Below are 25,424 nucleotides of genomic sequence, written 5' to 3'. Positions count from 1 at the left end.
CTATACTAAAACAACTGATTTTTTCCCTTGGTTACAAAAAAATCCACATTTCAAATTATTATAATATTCATAAAACAAAGTAATAGTTATTTACCTGTTTGCCACTGCCTCGTTTCTCCCCTTCTCCTCTTCTTGGCCTTTTGTCTAAGTACTTTATTTGTATTAATGCTATCACAAATTTGAAGGTACTGTGCTGTTGTACTGCTTCTGTTTTCTAATGCTGAGTCCAAAGTATTTCCTGAAAAAATTGATACACAATTAAACTACATATATTTACACATATTTGCTTTTTGTTAGGTGAATTACTAGAGATGACATGGCACCAAGTTGCCATTATTGCACTGAATTTCACATTGTGGTAGTAAATTTCACAAAATATATCCATGTTATCTTCTTTTACACTCTTACATATACACAAATATTTATGCAAACATGTTAAATAGGATATGACATAAAATTAATTTTAAAATATCCCAACTTAGTCATCCTAAAGGAATAAACTGATCAGGTGAATGCAACATGAAAAACTATTATGACCTTAAACAAAATCTTGGCATTAGGTCAATTTACCACCAAGGAAGGCTAATTAATGACATTAGAGAGATTTGGCAAAGAAATACATGTCAGAGAACCAATATAGTCATGGTGACTATGTGCAACATAACAAAGAAGACATCTCTTGCATATATGCTTTAGAATACTTTACTCAATGTAAAAAAAACATTAAGATGTATTTTAAGTCAGGTATGGCAGGCAATTTACCACAATTTCAGTGGGATCAGTGCAGTACAGAATAAAGCACTTAATAAAATCTCAGTTCACAGAAACCCATTGTGTTATTCAATTTAGTTTAAAATGTAGACCTACAAAACTCTTTATCTACCATGATTTTTGCCTCTCATCAATTCTTCTGAAATCTGCATTTAGAGAGCCAAATACCTCCTAAAGGGAGAACAGACATATAGTATATCTCAAGAAAAAGTCTTTTTGCTTAAGAAAATAAAATTAACTATTAACCATGATATAACACTATATTAAAATTTAAAAAATAAGCTGACACACTGGTTTTATGTAACAGTTGATCCTACTGTTATGTAACATAAGTCTCCTGGCTGCAATAAAAACAATTAAAAAACAGTTCTGCTCCAAGGAAGATGTTACCAAGTAGTGGATATCATGGACATTTTTTACATTTCTGTCAAAATAATTTCTGTTGTATATTTTTCCATAGCAACCTTTTATGGACCATGTGGTGAGTTGCCTGGTATGTGAACTTTGAGGTAAATCTAAATTACCATAACTGCATTCACAGAATAACATACATTTTGTCTATATATAGATTAATCAATCCCCCAAAGAGACAAATTCCTATGTGACTAATCAGATGTGATCAGGGAAGGAAGAATCCATCCAAGCAGTAACTCTTCATTTGCCAAGCAGTATAGAAAATTGGCTATTTAACTTATAACTGACATATAAAACTCTCTCACCTGATGCTTGACAATCTTCATACCTTCGTGAAACTCTCCTTTCATCTCCTAAAAAAAAGACTAATTACAAACTGATATGCTGAGTATAATGATTACCAGCGGATCACATCTTTGTGTATAAAATCTTACTCTGACCACCGTTCCTTGGATTAGACTTTTTTTGTTGCTGAGTTTTTCCACTCCCAGAGATTGTCGGCATCCTTGGAACTCTTAATGTCCCAAACAATCTTACTTTCTAAATAAAAACTTGGTAGGTGTTTCTGCAGAGTACCCTCGAAATTGAAGACGCTCATTAAAAGACTAATGAATAAATGAACCTTTAGGAAAACCAAGTTAAGATAAATTAAGGCATTCGAACACCAACAGTTGTAAAAGTAAAGAGTTTACCTGTACCATCTTGTAATTTAAGTAGGAATGAGATAAAGTAGAAAGGAAAAAATAACTTGATAAATTTACCTTTTATTACGTATTTTCTAGAAGATCACACCTGGTTGGATTTCTTTTCCTTTTAAAAATCCCAAAATCTTATTATGTGTCATGTTAATACAAGAAAATAGAATTTTCCAAAAGGGGACAGATCAATTTTCAAAGAATATTCCTATTTTATAAAAATAAAATTTGTATGGCACTCACTTCTATAGATAGGATTTAAAATAAATCCTACTCAAAAAGCAAAATGCATTAAGCAAGGTTTTTAAATAACACAAGATATGTGGTCAAAAAACCATGCGGGTAACTAGAGAAGGGTCAGTCCACAGCAAAACATGTTAACCAACTCACAAGGGGCATTAGCACAGGATATTTAATGACCTAAAGGCTGATCAAATAGATATGTTATGTACTTATCAGATGAAAAATGTCAGAAAAAATACCACATGCTGCAGTCCAGACAACAAGAACAATTTTTTAAATTAACACTGGAGTCCTCAAGCTGAATCTCAGGGAGAGAAGTTCCTTCCTCTTCCCCTACAATGATTTCCCTGTCAACTTCATCAGCTATTTCAGCACAACCTAAATTTTAGAAATAATTGCTTGTTTATAATGCCAAGCATTTAATAAATTGGTGAAAATTCCAAACAATTTGAATCCTTCAATTTTGAACATTTCAATTTGGTTAATTGAAAAATTATGTTAGGAGCTTTGGAAGCAAGTGCCACTAGAAGACAATCATTTATCAAAATTCTTTTCTCCTCTTAGAACCTTGTCTTAGATTACATAAAACATGTGCCCTTGAAACATACTGATTTAATAGTCCACTGGGCATCACAATTTTATTAAAGGCATTGTGTTCCATAATTCTACCTGATAGTTCTTTGAAACTCAGAAAGCATTTCATCGAATCTATACTAGAAAGTGGTCCACTGTATCTCACACATTGTAGCTTAAATGCAGTATTGTACATACAATGAAAAATGGTAAAAAATACTAGTAATAGAAAAAATTTTGAATAAAAATCACTAAAATTGTATACATATTACATGTAATGTGTATGTATAATGCTGGTGCTCAAAAATATGTGGACACCCTTTAAGAGGAAGGATTTTCCAAGACTTTACCAAGGGAAAAAACAGTAAGTGGGACTCATTTTAAAAAATATAGTGTTAAAGTAAAAAAAAAATAAAAGATAAATTAGTATATTTCATGTGAAATAACCCATTTAGATTTAACCTGTTAAATAGAAAAGTGGCTTGGATTTATGCTTTTCCTTTGATTCACGTAATGGGATCTTCTAGTCACTATAGAAGAAACGTGGAAAAAAGGTGGGGAAAAAGTGCTCCTCCTCTTCTTAGTTTCCGTTCTTTAAATTAAGCAGAAAGAGTCATTGGTCTATGTTTTCCACATCCCCACGTACTTTTGGAATCAGCTCACCTAAACTTCAGTCTCCCACCTTCTACCATGCCCCTTTACTTACCAATGACAAAAAAAGACCATACAGCAATTATTTTATTTAACTCTCTACCTCTCCAGTGAAACCCTCTGGACTCATTTGTTTTGATATTTTCCGGTGTGGTATATCATTCATGCTTGGGCTTGGAATTCAGTTCCCCATGGCTTATAAGGGAAGGAAATTTGAGGAGTAGGGATCAGAAAGCTGGGTATTGTCCAAGTAATGCAATTTAAGTGGAAGCTCTTGTCCTTCTCAGGCAAAACAAAGTAGTTTTGTCTCAGTATGAAAAGAAGAGAGAAGAAGCCTTAGAGAAGGGCTGCATTCCTACAAAGAGGTGAGGAGACAGTAGGTAGTCAGTAAAAATTCTTCAAAAGGAAGTGGCAGGAAAGGAAATCTGAAAATCTTTTATCACCTGTTGGTACTGACCTGATAAGAAGCCTTAAGCAGCAACTACTTGAAGGCCATCAAAGGTATAATAAGTAAAGATCTTGGCAGCTTGACTTGGAAGAATACTTAATCAGCTAATCCCTCAGGGACAGAAGGCAATCAGTCAGTTAGCCCTTCCATTGTTAAATCCAGAAAGGCCAACAGTGCTAATTGCCATATGTCAAAAACACTGGCCATAGAGTTAGACAGATAGGAGGTCAAATTCTACCTTTCCCACTATTAGAATGACCTTAGGTAATTACTTAACTTTCCTGAGCACCTTTTCCTACAGAAAACAGGGATAATATCAGCTATCTCAGAGATGAGTTGTGAGAATTAAATGGGATAATATACCTGTGACACGTCCACTAACACACAGAAATTAGATTTTCCGTTACTCCCAGTATGTTTGTGAGCTCTACTGAAGTGAGCAACGGTATGCTGCTGATCTCTGTAGCCTCGGTACCTGGACATAGTATTTCATGTTTGCTGATTTCAACAATACATGGTCAGGCTGTCAGGGCCCAGAGGGGAGAGGGGAGAGAATCATAGGGGAAAAGGGAATGGACTCACATGAACAAGTATAAAAGACACATGAACAATAACTAAGGGTGGGGGGTGGAAAGGGGAGGGAGGCGGGGAGCATGGGGTGGGGCGCGGGCAGGGTTGGGAATATAAGACAGAAACCTGTACTTGAACAAGAATTAAATAAAAATTATATTAAAAAAAAACAATACATGGTCAGAAAGGCCCTTCTCTTTTAAATTATTTAGAACAAATGGTCAGACTTATTTTAATGATCCTTTGTTCATAGGACCTTTGTGTATCATAGGACCTTTTGTATCATAGGACCTCTGTTCCTATGCAATGCTTATATCTCAGAGATTGCTTTATTTTTTAAAAGAATAAGGATGGCTACTGATAAGTCACTTCAGTGCCCTTTTTTCTTACTGATATCATCTTCTTCTTGAGAAGAATCTTTAACTGCCATATAAACCATTTTCTCCCGCTGCATTCGGCTCTGGTCAAGCACTCCAGCTACAGAATGTCCATTGGTGTATTCACTCTCTGTGACAATTTCTGTTCCACCTTAAAAATTGAAATGTGTCAGAATAGAGAAGTATCATGGAATAATTTCCTAAATTAATAAAGAGACTATATTAAGACATATTTTCCTTTAGAAAACTATCCCCCAAAACATTCCAATATAAATGTCTAAGTGTCGAGAGAATTTTCTCATAATTTACATTTTAACTTTTTCAGTCATTAGTGACAGATGACAAATGTTAACATATCAAATTTATATGCCAAGCACGCTATAAACCTTTTACGTGGATTTACCCATTTAATCCTCACAGTAGTCCTATGTCCTATGAGGTACTTACTATCACTATAGCTACTTTATGGAGGAGAAAACTGAGGCAGAAATTTAACTACCTCACTAGAGGCCACTCAGCTAAATGGCAGAACTAAGATTACAATCCAAGCAGGCCATCTCTAGCTTCAGCCTGCCCTTAAATACTTACTATAACTTCTTACTTTAAACAAAATGCTCTCCACTCATTTGTTTTAATGTTCAGCTGTAATATTCTACTCATATGTTTGAAAAGATCTAAGAATGATATCTGCTGCATTCCTGCTTTATAGTCATATACAATTTTTATATTCCATCCCCAAGGAAACCCATAAAAAATCTATACTTCAGTCAATTTTAGTACAGTCTCCACAAAAGATAAGTATAAGTTCTAATTTCTAACTATTACAGCAATAAACTAACATGACTCTTCGTACCTATTTCAACATCATCTTCAGCCTCAGCTTTAAATATATACACTTTTATTACTTCTGAACCAAATCCATCTTCTTTAACATCTTCTTGTGAACCATCACTGCCAATTTTTAATGGTGTGTTTCCCATATGCTCCAGTTTTTCCCCAACGTCATCCACTGTAAAATATGAGGAGGAAACTATTTCAGTCAAAAAGTACCATTGACATTTAGTGGGTGTTAAGCATAAATGCAACATGAAATTATGTGTTAATCACCCACCCACTATATTCACTTAATGACCTATTATGCAACCACTAAAAGTGGCATGCTTCATGAAAAAATAGTGTAAAAATCAGATGTGCTAAATGATCACAATTATATAAAAATTAACTCACAGATTTCTTTTTATTGTTTTTCAAGTACATTTGTCTCCATTTTCACCCCACCATGGCTCCCTGCTCCAGCCATCCCTGCCTCCCACCCTCAAACCTGCCCTCCTTTGGCTTTGTCCATGTGTCCTTTATTCCTGTTCCTTGATGGACCTTCCCCTATTTTCCCTCACTATCCTCCTCCCCTCCCCTCTGGTTACTGTCAGTTTGTTCTCTATTTCAGTGTCTCTGGTTATATTTTTCTTGTTTGTTTTGTCGATTAGGTTCCACTTAGAGGTGAGATCGTATGGTATTTGTCTTTCAACACCTGGCTTATTTCAAAATCACAGGTTTCAATTTCTATATGACATATTTAATAACAATGCAGTTTTAATTAAAATGGTTTCAGAAAAGAGCAAATAATCTTCCATCATGTTCAACATTTTAAGTTAAATCCTAAGGCTGAAATTAATAACATAAAAAAGTAGAATGCGCCTATGAAATATGTTCATATAAACAGTTCCCAAAGTATTTCTCAAATCAATTAACATATGAGATCCAGGAATGAAGAAAAAGAGGAAACACAGAAGACACCTGAATGATTTTCTAAAAAGGGCTTTTCAGAGATCATTAGAAAAATAAAATATTAGTAAATACTCATAATTTCTGTTAAGTCAATGGAAGACAACTTCAAACCAGAGATTTTGTACACTTCCAGACTGGCCAATGTATACTTTGTGTCACAATCATATACATTGGTAAAGAAACATTATCTGAAAATATTTCTTACATTTTAAGCATACTTAAAAATTCTGATTCTCTACTATACAATCTTTAAGAATAGCATTTAGTTTCACATGAAAACTATGCACCAACTATGCAATGATTATATTAATAAACTTTCTTCTTTGACCATAAATATTAAAAATATTTTCCCCAAATATGAAATGCTTATCAATTTTTATTTCAATGTTTGTCCCTGAAAAACTACAATATAATATAAGTTGAAAATGTGCTCCTTCTTCTTATGGACATCATAGTATCATATACAAAACATAAAATTATGAAGCCTCTGACTATATCTAAACAATTCCAGAACTACTGAAAACAGAGTGAACAGTGATATTAAAAAGTTATTAACACAGTACTCTAAAAAAAAGTAAGTTTGGATCTATTACCTTTTGAAATAGTGAAATACAATAAATTGAAGAAATTATTTTACAATGTAAACCTACTCTAATTTTGTAATTAAATATAAACTATTTAGTACTATTTGAAGAGTTCAAATAGTTTGAAATAGCTATGAAATAAACCACCAAAATGGTCAAAATGAATAAAGTATTTTAATTCCTTCTAGCCTCTAATTCTATTACTACATTTTTGGCAAATATTGATATATTGGGTGGAGGGCAATGGAGCAGATTAAAATGGAATTTTAAAAAGATGTTGAAGTATCTGATATTATTGGTTTGTTTCTTTTTAAATAGAGGGTATTAATTCTGCAATTTATGGCAACATGGATGTCCCTTGGAGTATTATGCTAAATAAAGTTAAACACAAATCCCATATGATTTCACATATGTGTGGAATCTAAAGAACAAAATAAACAAACAAAACTGACACAGACTCATAGACACAGAGAACTGAGTGGTGGTTTCCCACAGGAAGGAGACTGGGAGAAAGGTTAAAGGATTTAGTACAAACTGATAGTTACAAACAAATAGTCACTGGAGATGTAAAGTACAGCGCAGAGAATATAGTCAATAATATTGTGATAACTAAGTATGGTGCCAGTTTATTTCTGGGTACTCTATTCTGTTCCATCGATCTTCATGTTTGTTTTTATTCCAGTAGCATGCTGTTTTGATTACTACAGCTTGTAGTATAGTTTCAGAACAGGTATTGTGATGCCTCCAACTTTGTTCTTCTTTCTCAAGACTCCTGAGGCTATTCAGTCTTTTGTGGTCCTATATACATTTTTTGACTATTTATCCTAATTCTGTGAAAGACACACCACTGGAATCTTGAGAGGAATTGTGTTGAATCTATAGATTGCTTTGGATAGTATGGACATTTTAATGATGTTAGTTCTTCCAATCCGTGTCCATGAACACAGTATGTGTGCACCTACTTATTTGTATCTTCTTCCGTTCTTTTCTTCAGTGTCTTATAATTTTTCAAATACAGGTCTTTTATGTCCTTGGTTAAATTTATACCTGGGTATTTTTATTTTTTGATGAAATTAAAAAGTGAATTGTTTTCTTACTTTCCCTTTTTGATAGATGATTATTGGTTGGAATGAATTTCTGGATATTAATTTTGTATCCCACTTTACTCAATTCATTTTTCAGTTCTAGCACTTTTTGGTGGAATCTTTAGGTTGTCTACATACACTATCATGTCATCTGTGAATAAATACAATTTTAGTCTCCCTTTCCAATTTGGATACCTTTTATTCTTCTTGTCTGATTGCTATGGCTAGGACTTCAGTAGTGGTGAAAGCAGACATCCCTGTCTTGTTCCTGATCCTAAGGGAAACATATTTAGCTTTTCCTCACTGGGCATGATGTTGGCTGTGGGTTTGTTACATATGGCTTTTATTATATTGAGGTATGCTCCCTCTATTCCCACTTTGCTGAGAGTTGTTATCATAAGTGGGTGCTGGATTTTACCAAATGCTTTTTCTGAATCTACTTATATGACCATGTGTTTTTTATCCTTCAGTTTGTTTGTGTGGTGTAACATGTTTACTGATTTGTGCATACCATACCAACCTTGCATCCCCAGAATGAATCCCACTTGACCTTAGTGTATGAGATTTTTGATGTATTGCTGTATTCAGTTTGCTAATATATTGTCAGGGATTGTTGAATCTATGTTCATGAGGGTTACTGGCCTATGAGTTTATTTATTTTTGGTATCTTCATTTGGTTTTGGAAGTAAGATAATGCTGGTCTTATAAAATGAGTTTGGAAGTCTTCCTTCCTCTTCAATTCTTTGGAATAATTTGAGAAGGATAGATGCTAGTTCTTTGAATATTTGGTAATATTCACCTGTGAATCCATATGGTCCAGGATTTTTGTTTGCTGAGGGTTTTTTTTTTGTTTTTGTTAATTACTACTTTGATTTCATTAGTTTTAATTGGTCTGTTCAGATTTTATGTCTCTTCTTGATTCAGTTTTGTAGGATTGTTTATTTCTAGGAAGTTATCCCTTTTGTCCAGATTGTCTAAATTGTTGACATACAGTTGTTCATAGTATTTTCTTACAATCCTTTGTATTTCTGTGGTGTCAGATGTTACTTCTTATCATTGCTGATTTTATTTACTTTTCTTAATGAGTCTGATTAAAGGTTTATCTAGCTTGTACATCTTTTTAAAGAACAAGCTCTTGGTTTCATCAATCTTATGTATTGTTTTTCAGGTACTATTTCATTTATTTCTACTCTGATCTTTGATTTTTCCTTCCTTCCACTCACTTTACCTGTTTATTGTTTTTTCTAGTTCCTTTAAGGTATAAGTTTAGATGGTTTGAGATTTTCTTGCTTCTTGAGGTATATTCAGGCCAGTCAGTACTGCTGGGTGCCCTCGGACCTTTGTGGTAGGGAAGGGTCTCACAAGTTCATTAGGCCCAAAGAGATCAAGATTTGGCCACATGAGGAGAGAGCTCTGCATAGTACCCAGCGGCACCAACTGGAAGTGAGAGGGAAAAGTGAATCCCACCCAAGAAGCACACAACTCATTTTTTCCCAGTCTGTCTTGACCTCCTGGAAAGTCTCTGCACCCAGGGACCAGGCTGGTCACAGCTCACTTACAGTACTGCAGAGTGCAGGTTTGGCAAGCTAGGGTCACCAGGAGTTGGGAGAATGGAGCTAATGGTTCTACAGTTGAGCTAGTGGATCTCCCCTGGGGTGGGGGAGTGGTCTACTGCTCTGGTGGAGGTGGAGGGGTGGGGTTCCACTGCCCTGGCAAGGGAAGGGGAAAGGACAGGTGCAGCAGCTGTGATGTGTGTGTGTGTGTGTGTGTGTGTGTGTGTGTGTGTAGGTGCCATAGGGAGGTGGATGAGGGAGGGGTGTCCTGGCAGGGGTTGGTGAGATGGTGCTGGTGGTGGTGGTAGCCAGGGCACTGACTTCAGAAATGGATCCTCAAAGACTTTTCTTAATGCATACACTATTCAAAATACCCCAAATTCAAACTTAACCTTTTTGGTTGTTGCAGAGCTTACAATACTCAAGTCTCACAGTGCTGTTTCTCAACGTATATGCCATTCCACCCAGCAGTAAGTAGGTAATATTACATACACAACAGAATTCAACTGGCACTAACCATAACATAAACAAGTAAGGTGCACTGTTGGCCAACAATGAAAAGTGCTAATGTTCAATGTTCTTTTCTAACCCATTGATACAATATGATTAAAATTTCATTTTAGCAAAATGTACAATATAATATTCCTTTATAAAGCTAAGTAGGCCTTTAACTGCATCCATTTTATGTTACGTTCCAAAATTATATGGTGGGGAATATAAGACAGAAAACTGTACTTGAACAAGAATTAAGTTTAAAAAAATTATATGGTGGATATATTAACAGGATATAATGTACTGATGTACGCCATCCCTATGGTACATCAGTACATTATATCCTGTTGTATTTAACAATGCTGAAACAAAAAAAATCCCATTATATTATAAAAATCCCATTATATTATATCCCATTATATCCCATTATATTATATCCCATTGTATTTTACAACACTGAAAAAAATCAGTAACATTTAATTAGAAAGGTGTTCTACTCCTAGTTATATATCCAATAAATCTGAAAATATATATCTACACAAAAACTTGTATATCGATATTTGTAACATTATTCATAACAGCCAAAAAGTAAAAAGTCAAATGTCCATCAACTGATAAATAAATAAATCAATAAAATGTATATCCATACAATGAACTATTACTCAGTAATAAAAATGAAGCCCTGACATATGGTACATGGATAAACTTTGAAAGCATTATGCTAAGTGACGGAAACCAGACACGAGAGGACACGTACATAATTCCATTTGTGTAAAAATGTTAGGATAGGCAAATCTATACTGACACAAATTGAATTAGTGGTTGCCTGGGGGGTGAACTGACAGGGGGATGACTGATAAAGGGTATGGGGTTTCTTTGTGAGTTGAAGAACATATTCTATAATTGATTATGGTGATGGTAGTACAATTCTTTGAATATACTAAAAACCACTGAACTGCACACTTTAAATGGTGAGTTGTATGGCATGTGAATTATATCCCAATAAAGCCATTTTATTAAAAAAAAGATTACAGCCCTGGCTGGTGTAGCTCAGTGGATTCAGCGTGGGCCTGCGAACCACACCATCATGGTTTGAATCCCAGTCAGGACACATGCTTGGGCTGCAGGCCAGTTCCCAGCAGGGGACTCACGAGAGGCAACCATACATTGATATTTCTCTCCTTCTCTCCTTCCCTTCCCCTTTAAAGATAATAAAATCTTTTAAAAAATTAAAATGTAAATTTAAAAAAGATTACAAAACATATTAACTTTTCTCTTGTACCCCTGAAACTGATGAGGTTGAGAGATCTCAATGACCCTATCCAAATATTTTGCTTTATATAAAAATATGTTCTTGAAAGAAATAGAAACTGATTTTATAGATTAAAAATAATCTAAATACATTATGTTCATTTATTATTTCAAGAAGCTTCCCTCCTTCAGTGATATTTTTTTTTCATAAAGGAAATCATCTCTTGTAAATGTCTTAATGGGTGCTAGGTCTTTTTTTAATAACATTTTTATTTTTTAAAGATTGTATTTATTTATTTTTAGATAGGTGGGAATAGAGAGAGAAAGAGAGGAAGAGAAACACCAGTGTGTGGTTGCCTCTTGCACACGCCCCACTGGGGACCTGGCCCACAGCCCAGACATGTGTCCTTACTAGGAATTGAACCGGCAACCCTTTGGTTCGCAGGCCCACACCCAATCTACTGAGCCACACCAGCCAGGGCGGTGTTAGGTATTTCTAAAGCCAAAACAAGCCTAGGTTAACTTTACACAGATACAGTTATCGTATAATAATATCCAACTTACTTAGCACACATAGGAGAGCCTAACCATCCACTAAGATGGATAATTTGTGAAGTTCAGCCTGAAAGCAGGAAAAATTCAGGTGTACCCCAGATATTGAGATGCATCTGAACTCTCTACCTCTAAAACTCAGCTACTGTCAAGATTTCCTTACAGGATTACTCAGGGATTGAGGAACAAGACAAAAGTCTGTTTTAAGTCTTCAACTTTATCTCTTAGATATTTTGAAAATCCCCATCTTGGAAAAAAATGAAGGAGAGGATGTTTAAAGTTAATTTAATGTTAAGTCCTTTCAAGGCAATTTGTTCTTCATTCCTGAAAGATTCAATGGCCAACAGAAACAAAAAGGTAAAGAAAATGAAGTAAAGATTAAAAGATTAAAAAAGAGAGAAAAGCTATATAAAAATAGAATAGAATAAAATATATGAAAATTGTTAAGAAAGAGTACCCAGTCCCAATTTGAGTGTTATAACCATTATCAAATATGATCAATGATCTGAATGGTAGGAAATGACTGATATCAAAATACTTAAAGTTTGTATAATTGTATATCCTACTTTCCAAAATTAAAAAATGCTTAAGTTTTCAAAGGACTTTTAAAAAAACTGTTGCTATTTTTTTACTAATAATTAAGAAGTTAATTAATCCCCAGTTTAAATTCCCCTTAGAATGATCCTGCTGTAATTGTAATATTATTCAAGCAATACAGTGTTCTTCATAATTTTCAGTCTATTAAAAGCATAAAAATCCTCTGTATTTGACACATATAGTAATATGAAGATAAATAATCTAAATTAAAATATTATTGAAACTTAAAAAAAAACTTTTGTAGAGTCAAATCATAGGAGATATGTTGAGGTAAGACTAGTCATCAATATATATGATGTCTAAATTTTAGACCACATTAATACCAAAGAGTTCAATTTGACAAGTACCCTTTGAAGGGTATATTGAATTTATTTTGGCGCAGGAAAACTAACAACTTTGCCACACTATTTTATATGATCATAACCATGGCTTTTTAAATGTCAGGCTAAGATGTAAATATGGAGTTGCTTTAGTAATCCACATTAATTTAAAAAGAGGTAATATTTGCACAAACCATTTTTAATGGTTTGAATCATTCATTCCTTTAAAAACAATGTAAATATTCACCTTCAAAGTTGCATATAGAAGAAAAACACATTAGATTTCAGAATTAATCTGTTTTTTTTGTTTTAAATTCACTGATATACACATATAACATACAATCACCGTATACATCCACATACTCTAGATCTCAATCCACCATTTTTATTTTAAAAAGAACAAAAATCTTCTATAGAATGTAAAGTCTTTACTTAATCTATACTAGTGTCAGCATAATCCCTTCAAATTGTATAAAAGTATAGACCTACATCTATCTCTAGCTCCATGAATAACTTATCATTAGATTTTTATTATTGTTGCTGTTCAGGCAAACCTACTACTTACAATGAGAACAAGATATTTCTACCTTCCTCCTTCAGACAGAGTGTCTTAAGGACATCATAAAGCAGTCTGGAATAAACACACATTTATGCAAACAGGAAAATAAACAACTGTAGAACACAATCTGAGTTTATAATTTACTTTCCAAGTATTTCATTGCAAACTAATTTTATATCTTTGAACATACTATGTTCAAATTCCTATGCAAAAGTGAACTGATAATTCTAGTACTTACCATATTGAAAAGAAAGCAGTGGCTACCTAAAATAAATTTCCCATTTAAAAAACATATTTTTACCATTAAAATTTTGTCTCAGTTAATGTTCTTGTTGACCCTTCCAAATCCGTTACTGTCCTAAGACATTACTAAATTACATTACTTTAGTTTGGGTATGAATTTTTACCAAATTAAAAATATGAACAAATTCAAAAAATAATGGTTTTTTCCAACAATACAGCTTTAAAAAAGTTATCTTTCTTCTATTTATTGTTGTTCAGTTACAGTTGTCCTGCCTTTCCCCTCCTTGCTCACCCCTACCCCACCCCCCACTCCCACAGTCAATCCCCCCTGTTGTGTGTGCCCATGAGTCCTCTATTCCTGTTCCCTGGCTTGCCCCTTCCCCTTCTTTCCCCATTATCCCCCTCCCCTGTGATCACTGTCAGTTTGTTGTTTTTCAAAAAAAATGACCCCATGACATTTATTGAAGAGATCCCACAACCCACAAAACCTTTCCAGGTTATATATAAATAAATAAATAAATCCCTCAAGTGATTATGGACTTTCTGTTTTACTTACATGATATCATTAAATAGTCTTCAGAAGTGCTCTTGACATCATCATCATCATCCTCATCATCATCATCTTCGGTTTTAATAGTAACTGTAGACCCAGGAACACCACCAGCTGTTTGAATCACAGTTTCTGTGTCTGAATTAGTTACAAGAACTTCCTCTGATACCATTGTGGGAGAGTCAACTCCTGAAACACAATCTTGGACCACATGTTCTAAGTGTCCATCAGGACCAGTAACAAGGTCAGCCACAAACACCTGCTCAGGTACTCTCACGGTTTCTGTAATTAGTTCTGAAGTCAAGATGTGATCACCATCATCTTCCTCCAAATCTTCTTCAATGGCGACATCAGCTTCAAGTACAGCTTCAGGAACAATTACGCCCTCTGTCACTACATCAGTCTCAGTGATAATGTCAGGCCCATGTACAACTTCAGCTGCAAGGCCATGATCAAGGGTTATCCCATCATCTGTGACAACGTCAGAAACTAACACAGCCTCAGGAACCGAAACAACAATGTGGTCTCCATCAATATGTGCAGTACCAGCCATTCCAGCCACTATAATACAAACAATTATCCAAAAAGTAATTTTATTAATTAAAAGTACTGTATTTATTATATTAGATTTCACAAAATATGTTAAAATAAGTATGAAATAGTCCTGGGCAAACTATCATTAAAAAATCACTGATAATTTGATTGTAATAAAAATCATCACCAACTAGAAAGTGGGGTGAAAGTGGGTGAAAACAATGTTATTAGTAGAATATAAATTAGGACCTTAAAAATAATGTACTTTATTTTCAAGTGAAACATAAAGTCACAGTGATATATCACTATACACCAATTAAAACAGATGAAATAAGAAATTGGTAACAGCACAGGTTGGTGAGGATGAGAAGAAAGTTGCTCTCTCATGTTATTTGTGGGAATGTAAAATGTAGCAGCTTCTCTGGAAAATAGTTTGGCAGTTTCTTTCAAAACTAAACATGTACTTACCGTACAACTCAACAACTGCACTCTAGGGAATTTTCCCAGTTATTAAAACATATGTGTACATAAAAAACTGTATACAAATATTTATAATGCCTCATACTAACTAATACTCATAGCAACAAAAAACACAAATGTCCTTCAGAACTGAATGGCTGGTTAAACCAACTAACTGTGGCCCATACTTATCATGGAATACTACTCAGCAGTAAAAAAGGGACAAACCATTGATACATTCAACAACCTGAATGAGTCTCCAGAAAATGATACTGAATGATAAAAATCCAATTACCAAAGTTTACAATATTGCACAATGTATAAATGGAATCATTTTTATAATACATTCACAAAATCAGAAAGCTATACAAATAGAGAATAGATTAACACTTGCCAATAGTGGGGGTGTATGTGAGTATATTGGCATAGCATACATATATGGTGATGGAACAGTTCATATCTCCATTGTAGTGGTGTTTACACAAATCTATATACAGAATAAAACTGCATAGAGCTATACACACTCATATACAAATGAATGTAAAGCATGGTAAAAACAGAATGAGGTCTGGTCTAAACAGTAATGTACCAACGTTAATTTCTTGGTTTTGATATTGCACTATAATTATAAAGATGTCACCATTGGAAGAAGGTGAGTAAAGGGTAAATGGGACTCTATGTACTATTTTTCTACTTCTAGTTAGTCTAGTATTTCAAAAATTAAAATAAAAACAAAAAGGGCACACAAACATAAAAGAGTACTAGCTAACATGTTGAATTAGGTGAGTTAAAAATGACACACTTAATCTAATACATATTATAAAATATGTATTATAATCATAAAAGTTTCTGAACATCTCTATCTTATAAGAATTACTACATAGAAAAGTGGAAGACATCTTTACCACCTGATTTGGGGGGGAGAAAACAAATTTTAGACAAAGATTTGTTTTGATAAAAAACACCGTAGATATAGACTCTAAATTCTAAATTAATCTGTAGGGAAAAAAGCTTTAATTAACATTTTCTTGGCCACCATGGTAAACATCAATTCCTACTTTCCTTGCAAATATTGTGAGAGTGTAAAATCTCATCATGAGGAAATCTGTTAAATTCTGCCTCCCTGAGATAGTACAGAAAACAATGTAATAGTATTTGGACCAGGTTATCAAGATTATCTACATGAAATAATCCAGTAGAAAGCCTTTTCCATACAATGCTCACTTTCTATAAATTAATACCTGAAAATGTCATTTGCTATACATTATTTACTATTGTTAACCAATTCATTGTGGAAGTTAGTTAACAAGCTCAAGATGGAGACCACTGGACACTGTTAATACCCTAACTCATCAAAAAACAAACAGAGAAGGGAAAGCTGCCTTTCAGGATTATCTTCCTTTCAACCCTTCTTGTATCCTCACTATTTTCCAACTCTCACCAAAATCACCATATTATCCCAAAAGAACACAGCCCCAGCGTTGAAAACCTGGTAGACAAAGAAGTATGTGCACAAGTAGTACTTGAGACAGGGAGAGGGTTTCAAATTTAGCATTCAACCAGATTGGCAACATGGTTTTTAGCCAGAAAAATTCAATGTTAAGTCTATAAAATTCAAAGTATTGAAATTCCATGTCAGCCCTGACTGATGTGGCTGAGTAGATTGAGTGCAGCTGGCAAAGCACAGGGTTGCTGGTTCGATTCCCAGTCAGCCTGCAAACACAGGGTTGCAGGCCAGGTCCCCAGGAGAGGGTGCATTAGAGGCAACCACACATTGATGTTTCTCTCCCTCTCTTTCCCCTCCCTTCCCTTCTCTCTAAAATAATAAATAATTAAAAAAAATAAATTTTATGGCAGATAGAGCAAGGGAAGACCCCACTGGCTCTAAAGAAATGGACCGGTTGAAATGCATTCCTCCTTTATAGCTTTGGGGAACAGGGGAGAGTCCTGCAGATCGAAAGTGACTAAAAAGATTTACAAATTAATTTTTGTTCCCTGTTTCAAATATTTTGACCTCCCTCTCTTGAAATACAGACCAAGAACCAGAGGAGAAAAATGGGAGGGAGGTGGGGAGTATTTGGGGAGGGGCTGGGATGGGAGTAAAAGACAGAAAACTGTACTTGTACAACAATTAAATAAATTAATTAAAAAAAAATAAGAACCAGAGGAGCAGACTGGCTGAAGAGACATTTCCTGGCTTTCTGAAGCTGTGAATTTGGATAAGATGAATTTCTGGGGATTTGGAGAAAAGGGTGAGGGATTTCATTAAGTAACGGCCATGCTGTTCCAGATAACTAAGGCTCCCGCTAACTTACACTATTTTTAATTGCTGAAAATGAAGTGGTGTTAAAGTAAATTTGGATTTGCTCATAAAAAAGAAATTCTATGTATATAAACAATGAAATTAATATTTTATAAAAGCTTTTCACAAGTCAGACTTAAATTATAGGAAATCCTATTTATTTTAGAGGCTTCTGGTTCTTGAGAGGAGACACTAGGAAAGGTTAGAGCAATGCTAATGCTAGCCTGGGTTCAGATTAACCTGGCAGAAAAGATTCTAAAAAAATGAGTGCTTTTCAGTTAACCTAGCCTCTACTCTAGTAGGATTTAGAGATCAAAATAAATCAGATCTAAAGCAAAAGAAGTGCTTGTTTACCCTAAACTAAATAATCTCAAAGAGCTAGATCAAGAATAGATGAGTTTTCCATAGCACTGGCCAATGACTCAGAGTAAGATCCAAGAATCCTATGAAATTTTGCTCTTTCATCTTATCAGCTCATAGGTTAGATTCCATTGCATTTCTAAACAAAGTCTCATACTGAACTATACAATAGCTATATTTATTAAGCACTGGCTATATTTACTGTGCACTGACTATGCACCAAGCCACTTGCTGATGCTTTTATGCATATTATCTCATTTAAGACTCAAAACAACTGTATTATAAGGTGAGTTGTTATTATCCTCATTTTAAATATGAAGTAAGTGTGGTTTAGAGAGATTAAATAAAGTTCCCCAATGCTCAAGATGGGAACTGAACTACTTGTTTGACTCCAAACTGGACTTAATTTTTTTATACTTACCTATAAAAGAAGAACTTGTTTACTCTAGAGACTATATTTTAAATAGATGTATAGGGTTAACCAAGTGAATCACTTCTAAATAGACAGTTTGAGAAAGAGTAAAAACATCGATCACATAGGCATTCATTGAAATTTCAAAGCATTAAATGACATTAAAAATTTATCTCACTAGCTAACAAAATTATAAACAATAAGAAAAAATCACTTGAAAGTGTGAAATCAATTAGGTAAGCAAATAACAATATGAAACAAGTCATCATTTCAAGGATTTTTCATTTACTAAAGTTATTTTATTTTAAGGTAAATAGTTGGAATTTCATGAGAGGGGTAGTATAAAATTTGGTATTTGTTTTGATTCTGTCTTGGGCCATTATCTAAAGCTGTTTTTTTAAAAAAATTTAAGTTCCAAAGCAACATAGACTATTTACAGCAATAAAACCTTAAACAACTATTAAATCCAATGGTACAGACTTGAGGACAACCATTATACTGAGACATAAGCAAGATTATTACATAATGCTGTAAAATTTTAAATCTCAAATATCCTTAAAAAGAAACTAGTGTAATGAATTTCTGCATTAAATTCATGTTTCAGATTTTTAACATAGTAGCCATCCCATCCCAACCAAGAATCTTACAGAATTTAGAGACTGAGATTCTGTGCCACATAGTGTATTTACTTAGCTAGCTCTACCTCTGTATGCTAAGCTGTTTCACAAATATCATTGATTTATGAGCTCACAAATATCTAACTTTTATGTTAGCAGAAATTTAAAGGGAATGCACCTCATTTCTAATTATATTTTAGAATTTGGAAAGTTTAATAAATGGAGCGGGGACTGATCAGAGAGAGGCTGCTCTCAAAAAGAAACCTAAATTACCAGGGCTGAAATTTCCATTGTCAAAAATCCTCCCAATAAAGGTCCCATTAGGTTTACACCTGTTTGATACTTTTGCTTTTCTTAAAATATCATACAAAAATGAAAACACCTATATATGAAATTGAGCTGAGAACTGCACATTAAAAATATAGAGAGAATTCCTACTTTCTAAGATTTCAGAACTTATTTGTTAAGGACAAATGGAAACCTAATATATACTTTAGGCCAACATCATCCTTAAACACAAATGAGTGAACATTATTCATGTAAGCCATTTCTGATCTAATTGGATACTCAACAAAATAATTTAATCAATTTAACCAAAATGTAAAATCAGTTTAGTCATCATCAATTTATGTCTAAATTTAAAAGATTATAAAATTAAATTTAAAAAAATTTTCAAGAATGCATCGCTGCAAAAAAACAATAATCACAAAGTACTACTAGGAAACTGAATCATGAACAGCTGTATAACAAAAAAATTGTGGCTTTAAATTTTTTATGGCATAAGTAAGTTGATTTACTCTATAAAACTCATTTTAGAAAAGGCTTTAAATTAAAAAATCTGGGAGTAGTTCTCAAATTTGCCCATTCAATTACTCATAAAAAGAAATGGAAGAGTAAATGAAAACTTTGTTTTCTAGCCCAAAACATGTTCACATGAGTATAACTGTGTCTTTGTGTATTCTCCCCGATTCAAATGAAAGGAACTCCAAGATGTGCTGTTTATCCAGTGGTTTCAGGAACACGTTGGCACATCACCAATATGCCTCCAAGGACACTCATACTCTAGTCTAAGGTGCAAAGCTTTAGGTCAAACACAAAGGCATTCTAGTGCATTAAAAATATTTTCACAAGTCAAATTTCTGTCAACCGATGAATGGATAAACAATATGTACAAGAGTTTCCCCAGGCAGTGGAGTATTATTAGAATATAAAAAGGCACAAAACACTGATACATATGCTACAACACAGATAGAGCATGAAAGCATTATACTATGTGAAAGAAGCCAGACACAAAAGGCCACATATTGTATGATTCTACTTATATGAAATGTCCAAAATAGGTAAATCCATAGGCAAAAATATTAACAATGGCCTACTTCTGAAGGTTGGGGGGAATGTAAGGAGTAACTGCTAATGAGGTATGAGATTTATTTTTATGATGATGAAATGTTCTGAAATTAGGTAATGGTTGCATTTTATAGTAAAAACCACTGAACTGCATTCTCTAACATGGGTAAATTGTATGGTATATTATATCAATAAAAATAAATAGGAAAAAGGAATATACATAACAATATTTTAATATGCACACTCTACTTCCCTCATAACTAAAAGAAAATAAAGTATTAGATATAATAAAGGATTAATTGACCCTCAAAAGAAACACTGAGGATGAACAATGAAAAGGAAGTTAAGAGGAATGCCAAATAAATACTCATTTTACCAGCACCAATCAGAAATGTTTTTTTTTTCAATCTTTGAAAGGAATCACACTTTACTTGCTAACAAGCAACTTCTTCAGGAATGGAGGGAGGTCTGGTACTTTACCAAATGCTATAGTACAGGTAACATTTTATATTAAATGGAGAAATACTGTATTTCTTATACTTTTAAAGTATTTATTTTTAAAAGGTAAAAAATTAAAGTTGACATTTCAACCCAAAGTTAACATATCGATGTTCAAGTGTTCCAGTATTTTAAAAACTATCTCTAGCAAAGAATTCACAAAATTATTTGCAAAATAATATCTGTTACTTTTCAACCCTTTACCCTTCTCCTAAAATTTATTCCTGTACTTTTTTCACCCCAGCTCCTTCTAGGTCATCCATAATCAATACAACTCACTTCTGACTCTTAGCAAAATAAATCCATGATTCCTTTCCATTTCATCAATTAACTACACATTCCTCTTGATCTCCGCCACATTTGATCTTGAACTATACACCATACCTTTACTCATCAGGAAGAAACGTCAAGGAATCCAAAAACTGGAGAGGACCTTAAATGTTTTGTAGTTCAACCCCCTCACAAAAGTGAACTAGATAATTTGCCCAAGTTTACACAGAGAGTTAATAGGACTGGCAAGATTAAAATACAATTTAAAAAACATTTTAATACAACAGTACAAAATAATGTTGGACCATATTATCTGAAAACAGTAGTAGCATTTTCTTAATTGAGCCAAGAGTCCCCATCCTTAATTTCATCTTTGACAATTTCACAATACCTCAATGTTTTCTGTTTACTTTTTATCCCAACTTACCGTATGTCTTTTTGATTCTGACACTGTGATGCTGATCTTTTCTTCCTCGTTAGTACCCTAACACAGCCTCTTATACTTCAGGTACCTTTATATCTTCTGTAATTCAAATTCACCTTGCCCAAATTCAATTGCTTTGTGGACTGTCAGAGCAATCTTATCACCCTCATCACAATGACTACTGTTAAGAGGCTACTGAAAAATTGTGAATCTTTTATTTTTTAAAAAATGTAATGCTATTCGTTACAACTTTCTGAGAATGTAGTATCACAGTACAATTAATCATCTAGTGCATAATTTTCCTGTATTACTACATAAACATCTAACTTACTTCTTTAAAACGACTAAAGTATTTCCTTGTTCAACTTTAGTAACAATTCATATTAAAATGCATTTTAGAAAGCTAATTTAGTATTTCTCACATGTAAAAACTGAGTTATTTATGCAAATTGAGTGTTGCATTTCCAATGGCCTATTACCACTACATTCCAAGTTTCCTTCCCTCAAACTTCCCACAAAATTTTAAGAATGTTTTTATTAAGGAAATAAGCCCTACAAATGCATTTTCCTAGGAAAAGAACATTTTTTTCATTGCAACTCTCCCCTTCCTCAAGGTAGGTCTCATATTTACTTTGTTCTAATGTTTTAAAAAAGAAAGAAAAAGTACAACAAAGAAAATGCTTTACCAAAATCCTGCATAATCATGGTATGGGCCATTCTAGAGTCTGATGTGTGCAATCCAAGACTTCCTCCACCTGAATCCATACTTAGCAAAGTTCATTCACAAATCTCTGTAAAAGAAATGGTTTTTAAAATAGTTTAAAAAACACGTAGGCCAGTCCGTTGTTTTGAGACAAAAAAATGCAATTGAAAATATGCCTCTCAACCAGGTGTGCGAATCTCATTACAAAGGAAAACAAAACAAAAACTTTGATTAGATGCTTTATGTGACAACCGTAAATTAAAGAAGGACTAAGTGGAAGTAAACCAAAGATATGGAGAATAAGACACAGTAAGGGTGATGAGCCATAAGGAAGTGAAAGAAGCAAGCAAAGAAACAAAACTATAGTGTTGAAGATCAAGTTAAAATACAGGTTATAAAAGCAGAAGAAAAAGATGACAACAGACAATAGTTGGGATATTTATACATTACTAGAGAACTCAGGTGTCTAGTATTAGTGAATTTCATCCAGTGGCTCTCATCCATTTCTTCCAGACCCAGATCAGCCCTGCAGCGGAGCTCTGCAGATAAACTTGTGTTTCACCTCTGGCTCCGGGGGTTCTACTTATAATGTAAAATGTTCTATCCCAGTCTCCCTGGAGTTCTTTGAGTCAGTAAGGACTTCTGAGCTCACTCTACTACATTCTCTTGTCTCACAGTTTTGAGGACTCATGAAACATGACTGCTTCCTAAATATGGTAGAGATAAGATCAATCACATACCAACATTTTAGCACATTGTTTCTTACAGAATATAGTTTACTTGTATTTGTATAACATTTTTTCATTGATGATTAATAAAGTCATGCTAGCCTCATACTAATTTTGAAAGCAAGGGATCAACATATTTCATTTCAAATGACTTATCCTATATCTAAGATTACCACATGGTAGGAAACCCAAAGTCAGATGCTGTCATTCAACACATTTCTTATAATTACTTATGTGTATATTCTGTTTGAAGATAATATTCTAAGTAGATTAGCCAAAAATCTGTGAATTTTCTAAAACATGTATCTCATTTTTTAGATAGGAGTGTTTAATAAGCAGAGCTATACTGCACAAAAGACGAGGTTACATCACTAATGGCCGTTTTATCAAGCTTCCATAAAATAACTTTATCCTTAAGTACAGGAGATCACTAGGCTTTTTTTCTTGCTTTAAAGTTCTATAGATGTACAAGAGGCGGGAGAGTCCCACCGAGTGACCTCTGTCAACATTTGAGTCATGTGTATAAAGATCCTGCAGCTGTAGGTGATATTTCTGTGTATCAGTGTTTCAGACAATATTATTCTGTTTCTGTATGAGCAAAATTACAATATTTTAGAAATTCATAGCAGTATATTATCAGTTTTAAAATACCACATTTTTTCTGTCTCAAATGAAGTCGAGTTCACAATAAATGACCTGTGTGTTTACAGATAAATTAGAATGCCACAAGGACTTATTTTTAAAATTAAAAACAGTGTACATTTCAACTTTAATTAGCGCAATTGCTTTATCACTAATAGAACAATTATAAATACCTTTAAAATATTTTAAACAATTTTATTTCATTATTAAATAAGACAAAACACTGTAATTTGTTAATCACCTTAGTATAGAGCCTTGAAGAAACTGTAGATTTTCTTACATATTGTAAAATAAAATATGCAGCAATCTTTTTATTTTTCCTTCTGAACTACATTATTTTCTTTGGAAAAACGTTTTCTTTACCTATTATAAAAATATATTTTAAATTAGATATTTTAAAACATTTTAAACCAAATCTGTTACACAACTAAGAATTTTTCTTTACACTTTTAATTTGGGCTATGCTCAGATCTGTTCATCGAAGAAGCAAGCAAAGGGATCCCAACAGAAACAAGTATCTACTATGAAATAAGCGAATTCGACCACTTCATGAAACCAAAATCTTGTGGAAAGCACATTTCAAAAATCACTAGCAACACCATATTTTGAAAAGTGAAAGAGAACCAACCAAGGGCAAGATTTATCCTTGCCAAATGTACAGAGAAAAATCTGCACTAGCAGCGCTCAATGAAGTGTAAAAATTTGAACACGTAGTGCAACTATTATGGGACATGCCACGCTGTCTGAATACAAATAAATACATTCAAGCATCTTTTTTGCCATATGGGAAGTTTCGATAAGATCAATAATAAATGAGGTATGAGAACATCAGTGTAAGTATTCAATAGCCGATAGATCGCTAGGTTTCTCAGGCTTCCCAAGAGTCTATCTCACATCGTTATCGAATGGAGATAACCACCAAGTATGCTTCAAGTAAACATCTTTCCAGCAATGTACTGAGGGGCAGAAATCACATCACACACAAATGTTACTCTGAATAATCTCCTGTAAACATGGCTCATTCAGGACCTAGGATTTTAGTGATGCAAGTAGGGTAAAGGATGCAAGAGAAATCTTAAGGCAGCAGAGAAAAAAAATGTGAAAGAACTATTTGCAGAGATAGGAGACAAAGGAGCCCTGGCAAGTAGCAGTATTGCAGCTTTGGACGCAACCCTCTTCCAGCATAAGTCTCCCTTTCCCGAGAACATGACAAGTTTCAATCATTTCGAGCAAAACGCACGCACGTGCCTTTTCAAATATCACCCATCTGAGCGGATCTTTAAGCTAACAAGAGAACCTTCGCGGCGAAAAGGCGAAGAGCGGAGACAAGAATACCTTTCCCCTCCTCCCTCCTTTCACTTGGTGCAGCGGTCGCCACCGCTGCTATCCACGCTGCACGGCCCAGCCCTTCATCCTTCCTCCTCCCGCTGTTTCGGCTCCGCTACACGGAGACGGCAGAGAACCAAAATGGTGGTGTTTTAGCGGAGGCGACACTTGCAGCACACGCCCCCCCCCCTCCCAGCTCTGACGGCTCCCTATCCCCTAAAATGCCCGATTCGGTGCCACCTCCTCATAAATGCAGCCATCCCTCTCGAATTCCACGGTTACCATTCGTGGGGGCGGGGGTAGGGGCTGGGGGAAGGTGGGGTGCGAGTGAAACGAATGTGGGGGGGGGGCGATCGCAGAAATGAAATGCCAGTAGGACGTCGCATTCTTCACTTCACCGTTTTGTTTTCCGCCATTTTCCCGTCACCCTAAACCAACCGACGGCCTCAACGAGGGCTCTCACCCCCAATGGCTCTCGCCTGCGGAAAG

At 34.3% G+C, this 25,424-nt stretch overlaps 1 protein-coding gene across 5 annotated transcripts in view; it reads right to left on the bottom strand.

Moving 5' to 3' along the window:
- Positions 1-25,424, bottom strand: part of ZNF711 (zinc finger protein 711) — a 28,970-nt gene that overhangs the window by 3,098 nt on the left and 448 nt on the right. The window contains exons 2-9 of one of the 5 annotated variants that reach the window (XM_037038333.1): positions 23,851-23,972; positions 22,690-22,946; positions 22,223-22,327; positions 14,320-14,874; positions 5,596-5,751; positions 4,756-4,893; positions 1,491-1,538; positions 95-238 (exon numbers count right to left, since the gene is read on the bottom strand). In XM_037038333.1, the coding sequence (XP_036894228.1) occupies positions 95-238; positions 1,491-1,538; positions 4,756-4,893; positions 5,596-5,751; positions 14,320-14,874; positions 22,223-22,301 (1,120 nt within the window). In that variant the 5' untranslated portion in view covers positions 22,302-22,327; positions 22,690-22,946; positions 23,851-23,972. Of the gene's footprint in view, positions 1-94; positions 239-1,490; positions 1,539-4,755; positions 4,894-5,595; positions 5,752-14,319; positions 14,875-22,222; positions 22,328-22,689; positions 22,947-23,850; positions 23,973-25,333; positions 25,415-25,424 lie in introns of all 5 variants that reach the window. The other 4 variants (XM_037038335.1, XM_037038334.1, XM_037038332.1 and 1 more) reach the window with 4 other exon arrangements.

The sequence above is a fragment of the Sturnira hondurensis genome, unplaced genomic scaffold (genome assembly GCF_014824575.4).
Source record: "Sturnira hondurensis isolate 20B ecotype Veracruz unplaced genomic scaffold, ASM1482457v3 Scaffold0024230, whole genome shotgun sequence".
In the NCBI taxonomy this organism is placed as follows: domain Eukaryota; kingdom Metazoa; phylum Chordata; class Mammalia; order Chiroptera; family Phyllostomidae; genus Sturnira; species Sturnira hondurensis.
The sequence above is the reverse complement of the archived record's forward strand: the minus strand, read 5'-3'. Positions and strand labels throughout refer to the sequence as shown.